At 36.6% G+C, this 18309-nt stretch overlaps 1 protein-coding gene across 1 annotated transcript; it reads right to left on the reverse strand.

Moving 5' to 3' along the window:
- Window positions 1–2883: 2883 nt before the first annotated feature.
- LOC121426892 (little elongation complex subunit 2-like) lies at window positions 2884–16195 on the reverse strand. The gene is made up of 12 exons (XM_041623298.1): window positions 15973–16195; window positions 14968–15274; window positions 13904–14023; window positions 12833–12970; window positions 11876–11977; window positions 10744–10882; window positions 8268–10240; window positions 7233–7362; window positions 6494–6578; window positions 5415–5558; window positions 3975–4141; window positions 2884–3167 (listed from the first exon to the last, which is right to left on the reverse strand). The coding sequence occupies exons 1-12, from the start codon at window positions 16092–16094 to the stop codon at window positions 3112–3114; spliced, it is 3483 nt and encodes a 1160-aa protein (XP_041479232.1). The 5' UTR covers window positions 16095–16195; the 3' UTR covers window positions 2884–3111.
- Window positions 16196–18309: the final 2114 nt, after the last annotated feature.

Here is an 18309-nt window from a genome sequence, read left to right on the forward strand (position 1 = left end):
ATGCTATAAAAATGCTTATTTTGGATGCAGATTTGAATTGACTTGTTAAGATTATATGAATTTTTCTATTAATCTTGCAAAATAAGGGTAGCACATTCATTTGACATTTTCAACTCTGTCAATGAGCACAGAATTCTAAAATTGTGATGCCTATGACCTACTTAATTTCTATGTACAGCGATATCTTAACGCGACCGCACACCTTGCGATTGGTCTGCCACCTGATTTCAGAATAAAAGTTGTAGAATTTGATGCTATAAATGAGACTTGGAATATCTTACTGTGTAATGTTCAATATCATCTTACAAATACATATGTTCAGTTCTCTGACTAGGCTATCATCCTTCTTAGAACAAAAGCGAATTTAATATCTAGTCGTAATGACGTCATAGCAGTCGTACGATTGGCTACGATTTGAAAGTAATTTGGTCTTTACTCCAAAATAAAGGTTCGCAATCTTTCGTAATGGTTATATTAGTATTCTTTCAATTTTAACCACAAATAAAATGATATGTTCCATTCACATTTTCAGAAAATTAGCAAAGTGCAATTTGTTCCAAAGTCGGATTGCGAACAGTCGTAAGGTGTGCGGTGGCCTTTAGTCTAGGTTCTTGCCATTTACTTGTACATGTACATGTAGGTAGTATTGAATTTAATCGATTTTTGAGAAAATACAAGGGTATTGTGATTATTATATATTTCCACCTTATATAATTTTGAAATGTGTGTGATATATATATATATGGACACCGCATCATACACTTTAAAATTTGGCTCCACCTATTCATCTCAATGTATTTATCATGTCTTTGCCCTATATCGGGCTTCCAGTTGTTATATATGAATGGTACATTGAAGAGATGTGTAAATTCATTATGAGTGCTGTCAGTAAATGTCAACTATGAGGAAAGAAAAAAATAAATGACAATTTCAAGCAATTCCTGTGTATGTGAATTTATTTGTGTGCTTTGTGTGCAAGACTTCTTATGCATTATTGACAGCAACTTCAAATAAATAAAATATTAAATACTTAATGACATGATAAAGAGTAGTAGATCATATAAAAGACATAGGAACCCTATGTCACAAAGCATAGCAAATTATGTTTATAACTGGTAAGTTTTCTCTCCTAGTAATCTTGCCCAATCAAAATATTGACATAATTATCCCGGAAGTCAGAATTCAACTAAGTCAAATTATTTTAATAAATTTACAATCAGATTGTATTCAAACCCCAATCTTTAACTTGCCCTAAAATGGAATCATGTTGCTAAAAAAGAATGAAGATTCAATGCACGTACCTGATCTTCAAAAGTGAATTGAATATTGTGGTTTCCCGGAACGTGTGGTTCTCAAGTATGGGAAAAGTGGACACAATTATCAGATTTCAAGTCCTTTTCATGTTTTATTTTTGGTAAACAAATTTTCGGCATTATGTGTTTAAGATCGCATGCTCGATCTGTAATGAAAATCATATGTCAGAAAAATTGGAACCAGTGGGATTCGAACCTAACATCTACTGCTTTCCAGGCTATTCTGGTTCATGGCTAAATCACGATGAACTGGAATTCAAATACCCTCGATCCTATTTTTTCTGACTCATTAATATGCAAATGCAGTCCGCCGGGGACAATAGATAGTAAATGAAGAGGCTTTAATAGGAGGAAATTATAATTTGTAAACAAATCACATAGGAGTAATGCTGAAAATTTGTTTACAAATTATAATTTCCTCCTATTAAAGCCTCTTCATTTACTACCCATTTTATGTTATTTAGGTTATTTAGCCCAAAGCTAAGCAACTTGTTCATATAACTGAATTCCATGACTGATCGTAAATTGAGGTCAAGGAATCATCGTCCTACGATCCATTGCTATGTTTCATGTTAATAAGAGACCATGGGTTCCTTTTCACAAAGACTTGTGATTGTAACAAATGCACAATTTCCATGACAAATCTACCATCAACCAATCAGAATAAAGGATTTCAATAGCTTTTAACTGTTATGGAAAATTTGTTACTTTAAAAAGTTACCAAAATGGAGCATAGATGTCTTAATTTTTTATTCCACAATAAATCTCATAACCAGGGCCTTGGAACACAAAGTTTAGGGACTTACTATACAGTGCGTCCCACAAAAAAGGAAACCTGTTTTCAGCGATAGATTTCACAATTATTACATATGTTTTTTACTATAAATCTGATACTCTAGGCAGGAATGGAATCTCATCTCGAATTTGAAACCAACAGCTTAGCAAATTCTTCAAGCATGGCATATTACAAACAATAAATATTGAGGTATATCAGAAACGATTTGAGCAGAAACTTGTTAGTGAATCTAAGTCCACTCTCATTTCAGAGAATCGTAACAAAACAATAGAAAAGAAATGCTAATGAGCCAATCCATTTCTGCGTAACCTGGTTTTGACATAAATATTTCAAACTCATCATGCTCATTAATTCATGAAGTGTTCGTCTCATTTTATGTATCAAAATAAAGAGGAATAATTGAATATTATGATTATGTAAATGAAATTTTATAACTTATTTGCCTTTGAAGAAAAATGACATGGGAATCCCCGTTTCCTTTTTTCTGGGACGCACTGTACAGTTGATTTGCATGATTGATTAAAAACAAATCACAATTTGTAAATGTCAACATTGGTCAACCCCACACTTTGTGTAATGAGACCCAAAAACTAACTTCATCTCTGAAGATACGGATTAGTTCTGGTCATAAAATAAAAATAAGAATAACCAATGTTTCTACTGAAATTGGCAAAAAATTATTAAGTGTTTGCTGACTACTTTCACAGAACACCGCATTTGAGGCATTCCTTCAATGTTGATAATCTGCCTTCACAGTTGTTACCACGGCATGTCAATAAACATTATTTAAACTTCTTTAACTTTTCAGTAAAACTGAAATTGTTAGCTAACGTCTTTTAAACTGCTTGAGCTGATAGTTTGGCACTTCATATTCTGATGACCACTCAGTAAAATTATTCCTAACTTTCCAAATTGCTTTATGAAACCTTCTCAAATATCCAACTTCACATCATATTGACAATCATTTAAGTCAACGGTTCCGTACGGATGTTACGCCTCTGGTCACCTTTTCTTCTTATTCTTCTTCTTTCTGTGTTTGCCGCCATGCTGCATTGATGCTGCAAAAAAAAGGAAAATTTAATTCAATTTCAATTTATTTACCATCTTTAGAAATAAGTATACATGAAAATCTAACTTGAAATACAGATACATATTGTTTAAAAATGGAGGGATACCCTTAATAAGCACAGTGCTTGTAAGCAGGGTCCCAACATACATTATACATTTGAGGTGTACATTATAATACAAATCATACTACAAATTATACATTAAAAATATATATGCAAGAATAAACACACACACCCACATATGTATACACATAAATTAGAGAGAGAGAAACAGAGAGGGGAGACAGTGTAGATATAAGAGGTAGAAAGAAAAGAGTCATGATAAGTACATTCACAATTAAAGAAAAGTCATAAGTACATTCACAATTAAAAAAAAAAGTCATGATAAGTACATTCACAATTAAAGAAAAAAGTCATGATAAGTACATTCACAATTAAAGAAAAGTCATAAGTACATTCACAATTAAAGAAAAGTCATGATAAATACATTCACAATTAAAGAAAAGAGAATGAAGATTTAACATCATATACATTAAATACATTAAATTATGGTAAAATGTGATTAAATGATAGAATCATTTCATCATGACAATTGGTGTTGAATTTAAAAAAATGTACTTTTATAAAATTATATTTTGACTTTAGAATGAGATTTGTTAAAATAATGTGTTTCAGTCAGATTGCATAGTGTAGAGATTGGTTGAAATATTCTCTTCCATTTCTAAGTGGGTGTCTGGCGATTTCTTGTGAACTTTTCTAGCAAGAAATTTGTGTTCAAAGGTATGTAATGCGACTTACGATGTTTGAAGCTTGGCGGACATGGTGGGAAGGTAAGAGGAACACACCCCCTCCATCTGTTGCTACGATACGGGGCACTTGGGTCTAGAGGCACCCATGGAATTGTGGGAGGAAGTGATGTCATCAGCTGACTGGCTTTATGAGCTGCGTGGAGGTCATACGGTGCTCTGGAAGGTGAGAAAATCATATGAAGTTTGAATTTTTACACAAGTATCAGTTCTTGTATAAAGCATAGCACATTATGAATAATGTCTCTACAATATACGCATGCGCTTCTAAAGGACTTGGATATTATTACCCTGGCTGTATCTCAAGCAGCTTTTACACACTTGGCATTTTGAGGAATATATTCCTGCAAGGTATCCATTCACCTCACCTGGGTTGAGTGCAGAACAATGTGCAGCACAAAGTACAACTACAAGATGGATTAAAACAGATTTAATCCTCTTTGGTAGGTGTTGCATAAAGATTTAAGGCTGACTAAAAATAACTTTCATATTCCCAGATGCATGCACTGTATAACGCATCACCACATCGGTCAGCTGATGCTCAGGTGGGTGTTTGATAAAGCTGTTCGTAAATTAAGAGTGGCTTTAAGAACGACTGGTGATCCTGTCTTGTGGTGAATGGTGTGTACACCAAAATGTTAAATTGGCAATGGTTCAACTCGTAAGAAAGGTTCACCAGTCGTTCTTAAAGTCGCTCTTAACTTACGAACAGCTTTATGAAACGGCCCCCTGGAGATATTGTGCTTTTATGTACTCATCAGCAAGATGATGTGTAAAATATTATTTTGGCACTTCACCATTACTTTCAGTCAGTCATCTTTGTGAACCAACCTCTGGTTTGGAAGATAGAGGTGCGTACAGGCTAGACACCTAGCATCTCATGCACACTAGCAGTGACGTACCTACAAATAGAAACCTAAATGTACACTGCTGGCTTTCTAGAGTTGACATAAACCCTTGTTACACCGGATTTGATACCCGAGAATGGTTTCCAAAATTATAATTCCAGAATTATAACGAGTCTCGGGGTGCCCGAGACAGCTTTCTGTGCATTTACGACGAATTATCAAAGCTGTCCGAGATAGGTTTGGCAGGGCGCCAAGCGCGCACTGTATTTGTTGTTTGGATAATCATTCCACGTGTAGCTCATCAAGAGAACCTGTCTCAGCAGATTTGCATTTACACCAAATCCAAAGCAGTATCGGGCGCCCTGAGAGAGGTCTCGGAACACATCACAAGGTGGTCCGAGATGGTTTGCTCCGAAGGGGTCTCGGGTAGGTTTGCGCGTTTGCACCAGATTAGAAACCTGCCAGAGAATGGTCTCGGGGCGCCCCGGGTCTTCTTAGGAAATCCGGTGTAACAGGGTCATAGATTGGATCAATCTCAACCTTGGTGAGACGGGGCCCATGAGGAGATTGAATGGTGTACTTACCTCACGTTTTTGGCGGTAGGATCAACACACTGGTAAATACAGATATGAGCATCTCCCGGTCTGTGTCGTAACAGGTATCTACCCTCTGATAAAGCTGATAACTTCCCAAGGATGAGATATAGTACCTTCATGCACATAGCTGGGCTATAGAAATAAAATACAAATTAGCAAGTAAAAAATGACCTTTGATTTGACTATATGCTGGTCAACATGTGATTCAACCCAAATTCTACTAACAATACAAACACATGTACCTATCATACATTCACTGACACACATGGTAAGTCTTTTGGGGCCACAGAATGATCTGGCCCAATAAACTGCTTTAAATTAGGCCAATAGTCAATATATGAAATGATGAACTTAAAAAGTTAACCTGTATTATATTTCACATTTTGAAGGGTCAAAAAGCATCAAGCATAAAGTTTACATAGCTATGGATCTTATTAAAAACTCAAAATCTAATTTGCTTCTTTTTTTATTCTTTAAGTAAATAAAATCAAAGGAAAATGCAGAAGTATCAATAATATTTATTGCAAAAATAACAATCTCACTTCAGGCATTACTTCATTTTACACTGATTACACTATAACTGGGCAATTCCATATTTTTTGTACTTTTCCATTTTTAGTCCACAAACTACTTAAGCTATATTAATATGAGACCTATGCACCTTTACATACATAACTGTATGAAGCATAACATGGAGACAAATCATTTCAGAAAGGTCTGCATAGAGCATTTGTAATATCTTTTACGGAATTGTCTTTCTGAAATCCAAAGTAATCAATGACCCAATGTAAAAATTCATCCTTGTGCTTTGGTTTCGATGTACGGTTTGAAGTGTCATCGACTTGACAAGATATTCTATCTTGACACATCAACCTAATAGCCTCATTATGTTGACATGGTGAGAAATGTAACCTCACAACGTCGACTTCTATAAATTATATATTGACATGCCAAGCTACGTCCACCACATCGACATATTAAGGCTATCAGGTTGAATTGCCAGGATATCTCACCATCTTGTCAAGTCAAAGGCAGTTTAGAGCTTCCTTTGGTTTTTGCGTTCTTACTTGAATGTCTGCGTTGGTTGTACCATAGCTAACCCATCCACAAACTCCCAGCTAAGGACCTCTGATGTCAGGCAATCTATTCTTCCTGCCGGTGACATGGGAGATTATAATATAGGAAAAGTGAAGTGAAATCTTAAAAATTCTTCTACAAAAATACTTAATAAATTGTATTTGGGATAACATTGAATCATTATTTCCATACGGCAGTGCCATAAAATATATTGAACCGAAAGAGTTGGGGGTTGAACTACTGTTGTAGTTCGGCCCCCAACTCTGTTTAATCAAAACATTCCAGCATCACCGCTCAAGACCACGGCCTAATGGAAAGAAATTACCTTCTCCTAAAAATTTAAACGCTTATTATCTTCTCTTTACTAAAACTTCCCCACTCCCTGACCTCTAATAAATTTTGACCCGGGGTTTATGTAAAGTTTAAGCCACATCATAGTAAGATCACTTTCTGTTTGCATCCCAAGACCATCAAAACTACACATATATGTACCCCCCCCCCTTCTTCTCTCTCTGTATTTTGTATAATCCACTATGGCATTGAAGCCCAGCCTATAAAGCCTTATATGTCTCCTATTGTATATTGATTGTATTAAATGTTTTTATGAGAATTGGAAATAAATGAAATGAATGACCAAGGCTGAATTGATAATCTATATTTTCGAAACACAAGTGACCATCCCCCCCCTCATCATCATAAAAAAATTCCTATTCTAGCGATAATACTGACCTCTGATAAACTTTGACCCAGGGTTAAGGTAAAGATTGAGCCACATCCTCGTCAGGTCACTGGCCGTTTGCATCTCAAGACCAAGGTCCGTCTGATGCTCCATCTTCTCGCAAACACTGACGACTTCCCCCTACAACAAACCAACATCAAACACAATGGCCGTATTCACAAAGATGGTTTTGAAAACCACGGTTGAATCCACGGTTTATGTTGATTTCCTGTATAAATTACGCTTAATTTAGCCCGTATCGGGCGCGTGTATTAAAAATTCTAATGCCGATGCGCTTTTGTCACAGTGTGCCAAATTGACGCCTGTTGCCGTGGTTATCTACGCTATTTTATTCATGTGTCCACTCTTCAGACAGTGGACGCATGAAAAAATGAAATAGCATATCCAACCATGGTAACAGGCGTCAATTTGGCGCACTGTGAAAAAAGCGCACATCAGCATTGGACATTTTTTATACACACGCCCGATACGCGCTAAATTAAGCGTAATTCATACAGGAAATTTACATAAACCATGGATTCAACCGTAGGTTTTCAAAACCATCTTTGTGAATTCAGGCCAATGAAGCTAAAGCAAGATTTGATGTCATTTATAATGGCATCACAGCCACTTAATATATCACCATCACATTTGTCATTTCTAATGGGTTACAAACTCTTACATCATTACATTAATTTCAATCCCTTTGTTTCCTGCTTTGAATATATCTTTAATTCAAAGCAACATACATTTTCTTCAGTCTTCATTTTCTTCATACACATTTTCATTGTACACATCCGCCACCCGCCCCATTACATAAAAAATGTGCCAGGTATTGTAGTGCACAAAAACCCCTCTTGTGTTCAAATTCAATGATCAAGAATTTAGATTTCATTTTTAATATAAAGATGGTAAAACCTGGATTTTCAGTCGTAAATCAGGGCATGGAGCTATTTCTATATTTCTCAATTTTTGAAATAACATATTTTTCATCATAGTTATAGGATCATTTCAGTATATCATTTTTATTTACATCCTCTACCAACCTGTAATCTGCCAAGGCATTTGCTTTGTGTCAGCAGTCGTAATCTGCCCAACTTCCAGAGGCCATACGCCCAACATCCTTCCGCTGGATGCTCCAAGTCCAAACCTTGGGGCAAGGAACCTGCTGCAGGTTGCATCTCTTCTGCACCACTGGCTTCAGAACTTCCTTGATGACCTTGTACTTTTCCTTGAGTACAATGACTTTCAGGTTGTTCTTGAGAATGCTGTTGACCATTGGACTTCTGTCTGGTGAGCATCTTCTCCTGGAGCCGCATGATTTCATCTATGGTTGACTCCGCTTTGTTCTTCTCACTAGGGTCTTTAGTTCCTGGTTTTCTCTGTGTTCCTTTTTTTCCAGGTGAAACTTCCTTTAGTGTCCCTTTCCTCTGAGGAGCTCCCTTCGGATTAGCACACTGTACTTTACTTTTTGCAGTCTCTTGCTTCTTTGATGGTGTAGCAATATCCTTAGCTTGGTCTAAACGTTTCCCACTTTCTGCAGAATTGTCTTTTCTATTTCTACTTCTAGTTCTTAGAGTCATTGCAGCCTCTTTGTCCTTTCCATCTTTACCCTCTTCACAAGTCACACTCTTGGTGGATGGCTTGTGTTCTATGGGAGGTTTCTCATCCTTATCTTTCTTCCCTTTGGATACTTCAGTTGTATCCATCTGCTCCTCAAGTTTCACTTTCCGTGGCCTTCCCCTCTTCCGTTTCACTGGCACTTCTTCCGTTTGTCCGGCACTGGTGTTCCCGTCACTGGAACTTTGCTTTCTAATTCGAGAACTTCTTCTTGTAGCCATTCTTCCATCAGGCACTTCTTCATTAAGTGTTTTAGTCTGTTCAACCTTAACAATGCCTTCTACAGTTGCCTTGTCTGCTTCATCCGCCTCTGGTTTAACATCCTCCTCTCTTTGATCACCCCCGACAGTCACCTTTTCCTTTACCGTATCTTCTTGTTCTTTGTTTCTTATCTGCAAACTATTTTCCTTTGAAGAGTCCCCTGGTCTGTCAGGTCCTTTCAAGGATGGCCTATTCCTTCTTGCGGATGGGCTGCTGCTTCCTGCATCAGAGTCCATCATAATCACTAAGTTGTGACCATCATCACTGGTGTCACTCATCAACCTTGCATCAGGATCCTCCTTGCTTTTCCAAAGAGTACTTCCATTTCCTGCCTCCTCCATATCTATGTCACCTTTCACCTCTCCAACACCCACTGTCGCTTGCAATGAAGAAGCACCGCAAAGCTCATCTGCCGACAGAGAAGCACCATCATCAACACTTGTCGATCTCCGGCGGACAACAACCTTGACCACTTTCCTGTTTGATGCTGCTTCTAATATCAGTGCTGCTTCATCATTTTTCTCATTTTGTGCTGAAGATTCAACCAATTCCTGACATGTGGGTTTGTCCTCAGATGAAAGATTTTCATCCAATCTAACATTTCCACTATTATCTGCTTGGGCGTTTTCTTGACACTCCATCTTAACGTTATCACCCTCTAAGAAGTCTCTGTTATTTGTTACATCTTTATCATCTGTTAGAATCTGTTGAGACACAATTCCTAAAATGCTTTCATCCTTTACTACTTTAGACATCTCCATGCCTTCACAATCAACTTCACGTTCCACTTTAACTTCCTCCACTGCCTCCTCCTTCTCTGGCGTCTTCGCCCTCGGACTTCGAATCTCGCTCCCAAACGTCTCCAGATCCGTCAAGGACACAGAGCCAAACTCATCAGCATCTTCTTCCACTTCCGGCTCCACCTCCAATGGAAGTGCAGTGTCCACCCTTTCATGTGTCATACCCTCAAGTTCATCTTCTTCAGTCCTGTCCACCATCTTGCAGTACTTCTCGTTGCCTCCCGTTGACAGCATCTGCTTCAGTACCAGGTTGTGGTAAAGACTACTAGCATCATGAGGATAATACAGGTGTCTCATCAAAGGTTCTTCAATAAATGCCACCTTCCCTGTGGGTCTCTCTAAAGTAGATACACAAAAAAGACGAAGACAAATAGGGTTAACTAGACAGCAAAGGAATACATGCATTGAATTTCAACAAAGAACTGTCCTTTTCATGACCAAAGAAACCTACTAGACCACTGACATAAAAATGATTTCAAACAAGAGAGATTCAATATGGACAAGTTCTTCCCTTTAATCAACTATGGGACCAACTACACCTACTGCTCCACTACATACTTAGGTTTCAGAAAATCAACATGCATTCTTATATCATCAAGACCAAAACCTATATTAAGTCCACATAATGCTCTCTTGTAATTTTAGAGACAGTCTCAGACATGAATGTTAACTGTCCTACATAAATAAACAAAATATAATTATTTGAAATATAAATTTTCCATGGTTTGGAGAAAATATTTCAAAAATGCCTGATTTTCAAGAAATTTCCAAACCAAAGTATCTCCCTCTTAATTCTACAGGCAATAAAGAAAGATTTAAGAATCTATGTTGTCAAGCTGACCTTTGACCTCGATGGGAATCTCCCATTGATGTTCATAGAGGGGCGCATGGTTGTTCACGAGTGTGAAAAAACTGTCAGCGGAGAGGACTATGTCTGCGTTGTATACCTCGGAAAGTTTTTGACAGTTCTGGTTGGTCACCTGCAATATTAAAGAGAAAAAAAGGGGACATTACTTTCATTTAATACTCTTAGGGTATAGTGTAAAATGTCTTGAAAAGAAAGGCATAGATGTATAAATGATTTAAAGAGAAATGCCAGTAGTTGCAGTAAACACTGATTTCATGAGAAAGTCTGTAAATCCAGGCTTAATTGTCAGTATATCATCGAGGATCTAGATCTGGTACAGTTACATAAACTGAACTTTGTGAAATCTTGAAATCTACGCTGAAAAATGTTCACACTGAAAATCACCAACACAGATAGGAACACGTGGGACAGTGTATTATTATTGCTGGAATAAAGACCCGACGGAAGTGACCGAATCCGCGCTTGTTTTGCTTATTTCTCAGCAATTGCACAATTTCTTCAAGAATCCTTTGGCACATATTTTTTATTCATATAAACAGACACTTGGGTGGTCATTATATTAGATTCTGTAAAAAGTCATTTTGAGATCGTTACCAATACTGGAATTTATCTTTAATGCAATATTAAATGACAGAAAATTTCTCTCTGATCTTATTGACCATTCACTTGCAGTAACTACACAATTATTGATACAATACAGTGTATTTTCATTGCAAAGATCTCTCTTAAATGATGTTTGTAGATGTGTATTTCATCTTTTTATATATTATAATTTCTCAAGCTTGTATGTGAAATACTATACTGTTCTACATGTACATTTAATTGTGGATGAATATGTATACAAGACTGCCACAGTCAAAAAATTGTCTGCTGTTCACAAAATTTGACTAAATTACCTTCTTCTAAAAGCCACCCATTTGTCTCCATTTAAAGCAACGGCAGGTGCGCATGATATCATTTTTCATGGATTCCATTTTACAAATATCTAATATTGTTTGACTTCATTATCATTGTTCCCACCATTTTAGTTCATATACAAATACAGAGTATAACATATGGGTAGGGAATGCTGTTTTGTAAACTGTGCTATCTACATTGTACTTACAGTTTCTTGGACATCTGAAAGACCTTCATCTTCATTTGCAGAAGTTTTCAAGATGACCTTCTGACATTCCAGTGGTGGGATAACCAATTCTGTGTGCTTTCCCTGAAGAAAAACAGAACAAGAAAATTGTAATTGGACAATGTTCATTTAATTCTAATTCATCATTTTTTTATTCTTTTCACATTCATTTGATTATATTTTTATTCAATTATATTTGAGTTTTTAAATGTCTTTCAATGTTATTGCTTTATGATGCTGACATTCTGATATGATATGGGTGACCTTTCACTGATTTTAATATCAGCCAGTTTGTTTCTTTCAGTAAAGAGAGAACGTCTGCTCAAATCATACATTTTCTTTTAAAACTTGTTTAATATTCTGGAATATCTCTCCTAGAACATGTGAGCTTGCTGCCTGAATTTTAGCATTCCTTCTACCATCATCATTTATTTCCAACCTCCTTCCTAGTTTTTTGCACCAACTTTTCCTGCTGATGCCCCCTGTCTACCAAATATCATCAATTCTTTGAAATATCGACTTCACAGGCTTTTTTATGGAGCCCTGGGGAGTGTTTCATAAGGAGTTGTCAGACGTTGTATCCAACAGTTACCATAGTAACAGCGCTTCTTAACCAATCAGCATCAAGGAAAGTTGTCAGATCTGACATCTTGTCGCACAAAAATGTTCTGATGAAATGCTCCCCTGGTAAACGCATTGGAAATTTCAATTCTTTCATGGTCCATCAAAATGTATTTTGATTAACAGGGCCTGATTGCAAACCGGCTTTTTATCTTTGTAAATGTTTTTATCATGTAAAGCTGAATTGGTTACCCTGTATAAAGATGTGAAATAAATAAATAAATAAATGAATAAATAAATGAAAGGATATTCAGTCATCCCCATACATTGATATGAATGTAATATTCATTTCATTAAACCCTTGTTATACATACATACCACAAAGACTGGTGATCCTATTCTCTGAAGTGTAGGGTCTGATGGCAATGGTACACCTGGGTTGAGAGTGACAGTCTGTAGAACTGCATAGTGTTGAGGAAGGGATTCCACTCTCTCTACATTTCTCTTTAAGGAATCCTTTCAATGTGACACAGAAGAGAATTTTCATCCAGATATGGAATGTACTAACAATGGGAAGTTAAGATTTTTGATGCATAACATGGCCCGTATTCTGAACTCAGGTTTAGATTAAACCCTGGTTTAAAGTTGCGATTTAACAATGGAGAGCCAATTGGAGCACAAATCCTTACACATTCAAATTATTAACTCATATGACACCCAAATTGCTCATGATTGTCTGGGAATGATAACTGAATTATTCTTCTTCATTATGAAAGCAAAAGGAAACAAAATAGTAAACATAAGAAATATAAACAGAATTTTTAACTTTTTTCTCCCCATAATTTTAGCTCAGAGTTAGACTATGTATTAAGTTAAATCTGACTTCAGAATACGGGCCTATGAGTTAAGATATGTTGTGCTGGAAAGTTAGTGAACCCCTTCACAAAATGCACTCCTTCATGCTGAATGTTGACAACAACACTGCATTTGGCGAGCCCAGAGAAACAAACATTATTGATTGTAAAAATTTTATCACCCGACTTATAACATGGCTTAACTTGAACATTTTCTGGGAGGGTTCACTAGATTTTTAGCACCACTGTATATGATATGCAATTTAATTTTCTTTCAGTAAAACCCATTTTGAGAGTTAACATTTTGACAAATGTTGAACAGATTAACGTTGATATACCTATCCAACAAGTTAAAAACCTTTGAAAAAAAAGAAGAAATCTACAAAGTTATTCATAGATAAAATGTTAGGCAGTCAAGAGGCTGTTTACATGGCAGAAAGTTTATCTGGGACAAAAATGTTTTTGAAAAACAATGCAAGTCAAGTTACATTGTTTTGCTAACTTCTTCAAAATGATTTGGAATATTTCTGAATTGAATTGCAACTTTCTTATACTTGAAATGCAAATACAAATATTTTTTATTAAATGCACTTACCTTGAGGTATTTCCCTGCTCCTGTTGGCAAAGAAGTATACCTGTCTGGTTGATTTTTGGCCATGTACTCTGCAAAAGCATTGAAGTCTTGTTGATCTTGGTATATCAGGCCTCCAAGTTGCTAGGAAAGAAATTTATAAAAGTGTATCAACACTTAGTCAAATTCTATTTGAGAATAGATATGTTGTATTAGGGGTTCCATTTAAAAAACAAAGTATTTCTACTCAATGATATTTAAAGAAGGACAATCATTTTCATTTTCTTACACAAGAGCTTCTTCTTTAGGTATACTGCCCAACACTCCACAATTGTAGCAAACCAGGCAGGAAGTGCGCAGATGTTGATGGCGCAGAGAGAGAAGATGCTTTTTTAGTCTTTGCTTTGCTTAAAGCTTACAAATATTATTACTCTTATTGCATGGAGCTATTATTGTTAGCAGTCCTCCTTATCAGGGGAACCAAAGAGTTATGAAGGGTGCTAAATTATATTTATCTAAGCATTCTTACAAATCTGTGGAAATCATTATATAGGTGTGTATGGGTTTCTCCCTGAATTCAGGAGAGTATCTCCAGATACTAAGGTTCTACGGGGGGGGGGGGCATTCAAATTATATAGGGTGTGCCTCATGAAACTCTGAAATGGGGGTCTAAGGAACTGACCAAAAGGGTAAAGTACGGGGTCTTGGGAATTGGGAACTAAATATATACTGCGCATTGTGAAAACAGGGTCTATGGAACAGGATTATTCAGTCATAGTATCCAGAGAACTGAAAATTAGGTCTGAAAAAGGTGGTCATCAAAGCGGCGCGTCCCCGTACAACCAATATATGTGAGTGCCCCCCCCCCCCCCCCCCCGGAATTCTACTAAAGGCTGTCTACCCTATATATTTTAGAAAATACACTGCTCTTCCTTTTTAATCACCTGTTCATACAATTCTGATTGTTATGGAATTCATTTTGGCTTAAAAAATAATACCACCATCCTGATGTACTAATTCTGCAACAACACTATCTTTCCCCTTTGGGCAAAATATCATATTGCCTAGTCATACCGACGGATACTCACCCTCCAATGTTGAAGTTCAGCTGACTGCTTGGACGTAGTGACCCTGGTACCCTTTGAGCCATACTGGGCCTGAAGCTGTAGGAACTTCTTATGCTGTACCAGGGTCAATCGAGAGAACGTAGGGTATCTGATCTTAGGGTTAGGTGAGACGAGACTGTAAAGGTTTCCCGGAAGCTTGGGTTTCTCAGAGGGGGGCTTGGGAACAGCTTGAGGAGTTCTCTTGTCAGCTTCTTTCGAAGGGTTAGCCTGCTTGGATTGCTTCTTGGCCTCTAGCTTCTTCTCCTTTTCTTTGGCAACCACATCCCGCCTAAACAAGATAAATTTTAAGAATGTTAATTCTATAAAGAATATATCACCGCTTGTGTACGCCCTACTTCTAATATGGAATTCAATATTTTTACATAATAAAGCTTTTTTTTATGATTGCATGGTCAAAGTGATGATATAATATGATCTATATTAGGACAGAAATAGTATTTAAATACCATGCTAACTAGGGTAAATATAGAATTGGAAGTCTTTACTAGAGCTTTAACTCTACAACTGTACAAGAACAACTGGCACCACTGTATGTCATTCAAATTCAAGCAAAACATTCAATTTAACATATTGATGGGTTGAGAAGCCTCAAAATATCCCAAATACATGTAGGCCTCATCAGTTGAAAACAGGTATGGTACAATCACTGCAATGTAATTTGGTATTAAGCAAAATAGTACTCATTCCAGAATATTATTCTCTGCTAAAACTAGTAAAAATGCTAAAGAATGAGTTTTTAGTTCCTACTAGAGACTATCCAACACGATGTGGGGCAAATGAGCTGCAAGCTTGGCATCTCTACATTCAAGTTAATCCCAGTATATCCATAACTTTCTCCGAGCACGAACAAATTTCGTCTGATTAGGACCTATCTAAAAACAAGGTAGGAATTTACAGGATTTTTTTTCATATTTATGTTTTGCCTTGCCGATGCACAAGTTGGGGAGAGGTCTATAAGTGACTTACCAATTTTTCAAAGCTTTGATTTGCTCATTACGACGAGCACGGATGTTGTGAGTTCGGCTCAATGAGAACATATCATAATCTTCTTCAGTAAAGAAGACGGCATCATCATCATCCTCTCCCATTTTCTTGATCCTCCTAGGCTCGTACTCGTCAACAAACTGATCTATGCCTACATACTTTATAGTTACACAGAGGAATCTCCACTCTTACCGTACTTGTTCCACAAAACTGTAATAAAAACAAATTGCCAAAATTTTTAAAAAGCTATTTAAAAATTTATGTTGCATCAATGAATATGCAGAAATTTAAATTTAAATGCAGAATATCATTCAACAAATCAATCCTTTTCTTCAAATTGTAATAGTAGTCTTAGGGAGTGTTGCAAGAAAATATTTGCGACCAATTGCAAATATTCTGTAGCAATTTTACAGCTGATAGATGAATATCAGCGAAGCCAAGTTCAAAGACCAGCTATGCGTGAGATTTTCTGTGAATTTGAGTGAGATCACAGACATTGTGTATAGGGTTGCAAAATTCCCGGGAATTTTCGTGGTGGAAACTTTCCATGGGAATAAACGGGAATTTATCGGGAATTTTGGGAATTTTCGGCAATTTTCGGGAATTTTCCAGAAATGTTGGGAATTTTCAAGAAAGGTTGGAAGTTTTCAAAAAGTAGCAATTTTTTTATATTAATGTACAGGAATTGAATGGATTACCCTGGCAGATGATGCCTGATTATGCTTTGTAAGCAAGTTTCAAGCCAAATATTATGCTAAGACAGTCAGACAAGGCATAATTTCAATGAATTTCATGGAAAAGTTGAATTACTGTATTAGTGGCTGAATGGTACTTGCAATGGAAATACATGTACACTGCAAATGCTCTACACAAGGGATATACATTGTTCATAGAACGATCACTTTTTGCAGATGTTAAGATTCAATAACATTGTTGTTATAATTAGCATTATCATTATAATTTCATTATCATTACTTTATTTCTCATTTATTTCTGCATAACTGAATTGAGAATTTGGTGCTGTTCGCAGCGTTAATTTGATGAGTATAATACAGATTTCTGGTTCAAATAGCCCTCTTTAGAAATAAACATTTTGTTCATTATTTTCAAAATACTAGATCAAATTAAATGAAACTGATATGACACCCCCCCCCCCCATTTTTTTTCAGGGGTGCACGGATTGGGGCATCTCAGAAATAAATTCTGGGTAATTTGAAATTTGTCGTTCCTGGACCTGATTTTTCCTATTTAAAGACTCAAGCCATTGCCATAGCTGCTGGTGGGATTAGTCTGCTGTGCAAACCTAGCCTGAATGCACAGACCCTGATTGAAACCTTGATCAACAAGTGGGTCTCTACCCAAAGACTAGCACATAAAATCTTGCTGTTTCCTGAGCGAGAGGGCCTTCAGTACACAAGGCATGAGTAGGCTGCACATTCAGACCCTTAACTAATGTGAAGGCTTTGCACAGCAGACGAGCAAACCCTGCACTTGAGGACAGTGGTCTGAATATGCAGCCTAAGGTTTATGCCAATGACTTGTACAGAAGGTCCTTCTGTTGAACAGAAAGTCGTATTTGTGCTAGTCTTGTGTGAAGACCCACTTGTGGATCAAAGTTTCAATAAGGGTCTGTGCGTGTAGACTACATGTAGGGGACAATGTTATTATATAATGGCAGGTTCTCACATAAAAACCCCTTGACATTTAAAGAAAAATGAAAAATAGGTAATGCAAAGTTTTATTTATAATGCTCCATCATGTTACATAAATACATGTACATGTACTATATAAGGTATTGCATGTACAGTTTGATGAATACTTTAAACCTTGGACAATTTAAAGAATGAAGAATAATTGACATACAAATGGAAAGTATAATATTTGAGGATATCAATTCATGATTTTGTATTTAAAACCAGAATTTATCACTTTTGGTGAAAAAATGAAAATTCCCGAAAATTCCCAAAATTCCCGGCAGCTGAAAATTCCCGAAACTTTCCATGGAAATTTTCCAAAATTTCCGGAAAGTTTCCATCCCATACCAACCCTAATTGTGTACAATTATGGCAAGGATAGCTGTGATAGTTGCATGAGACAGATATTTGAGGGGATAAACAAGAGTCCAAAATGCTTGAGTCTCACGCATTAATGCGTGAGACTTGGTAGCAGTAGCAAATCAGATTAAACTTCTTCTTGTTTCAACTTCAAGGAGCAGATTAGCAACCATCACTCAATTATTGATTGATCATGACTCATGTTGACTAGGGACCAAAAATAGACTTGCGATTGATCGCAAAATTCTTGCAACACCCTATTACT

Source organism: Lytechinus variegatus, chromosome 13 (assembly GCF_018143015.1).
Source record: "Lytechinus variegatus isolate NC3 chromosome 13, Lvar_3.0, whole genome shotgun sequence".
NCBI classification, from domain to species: domain Eukaryota; kingdom Metazoa; phylum Echinodermata; class Echinoidea; order Temnopleuroida; family Toxopneustidae; genus Lytechinus; species Lytechinus variegatus.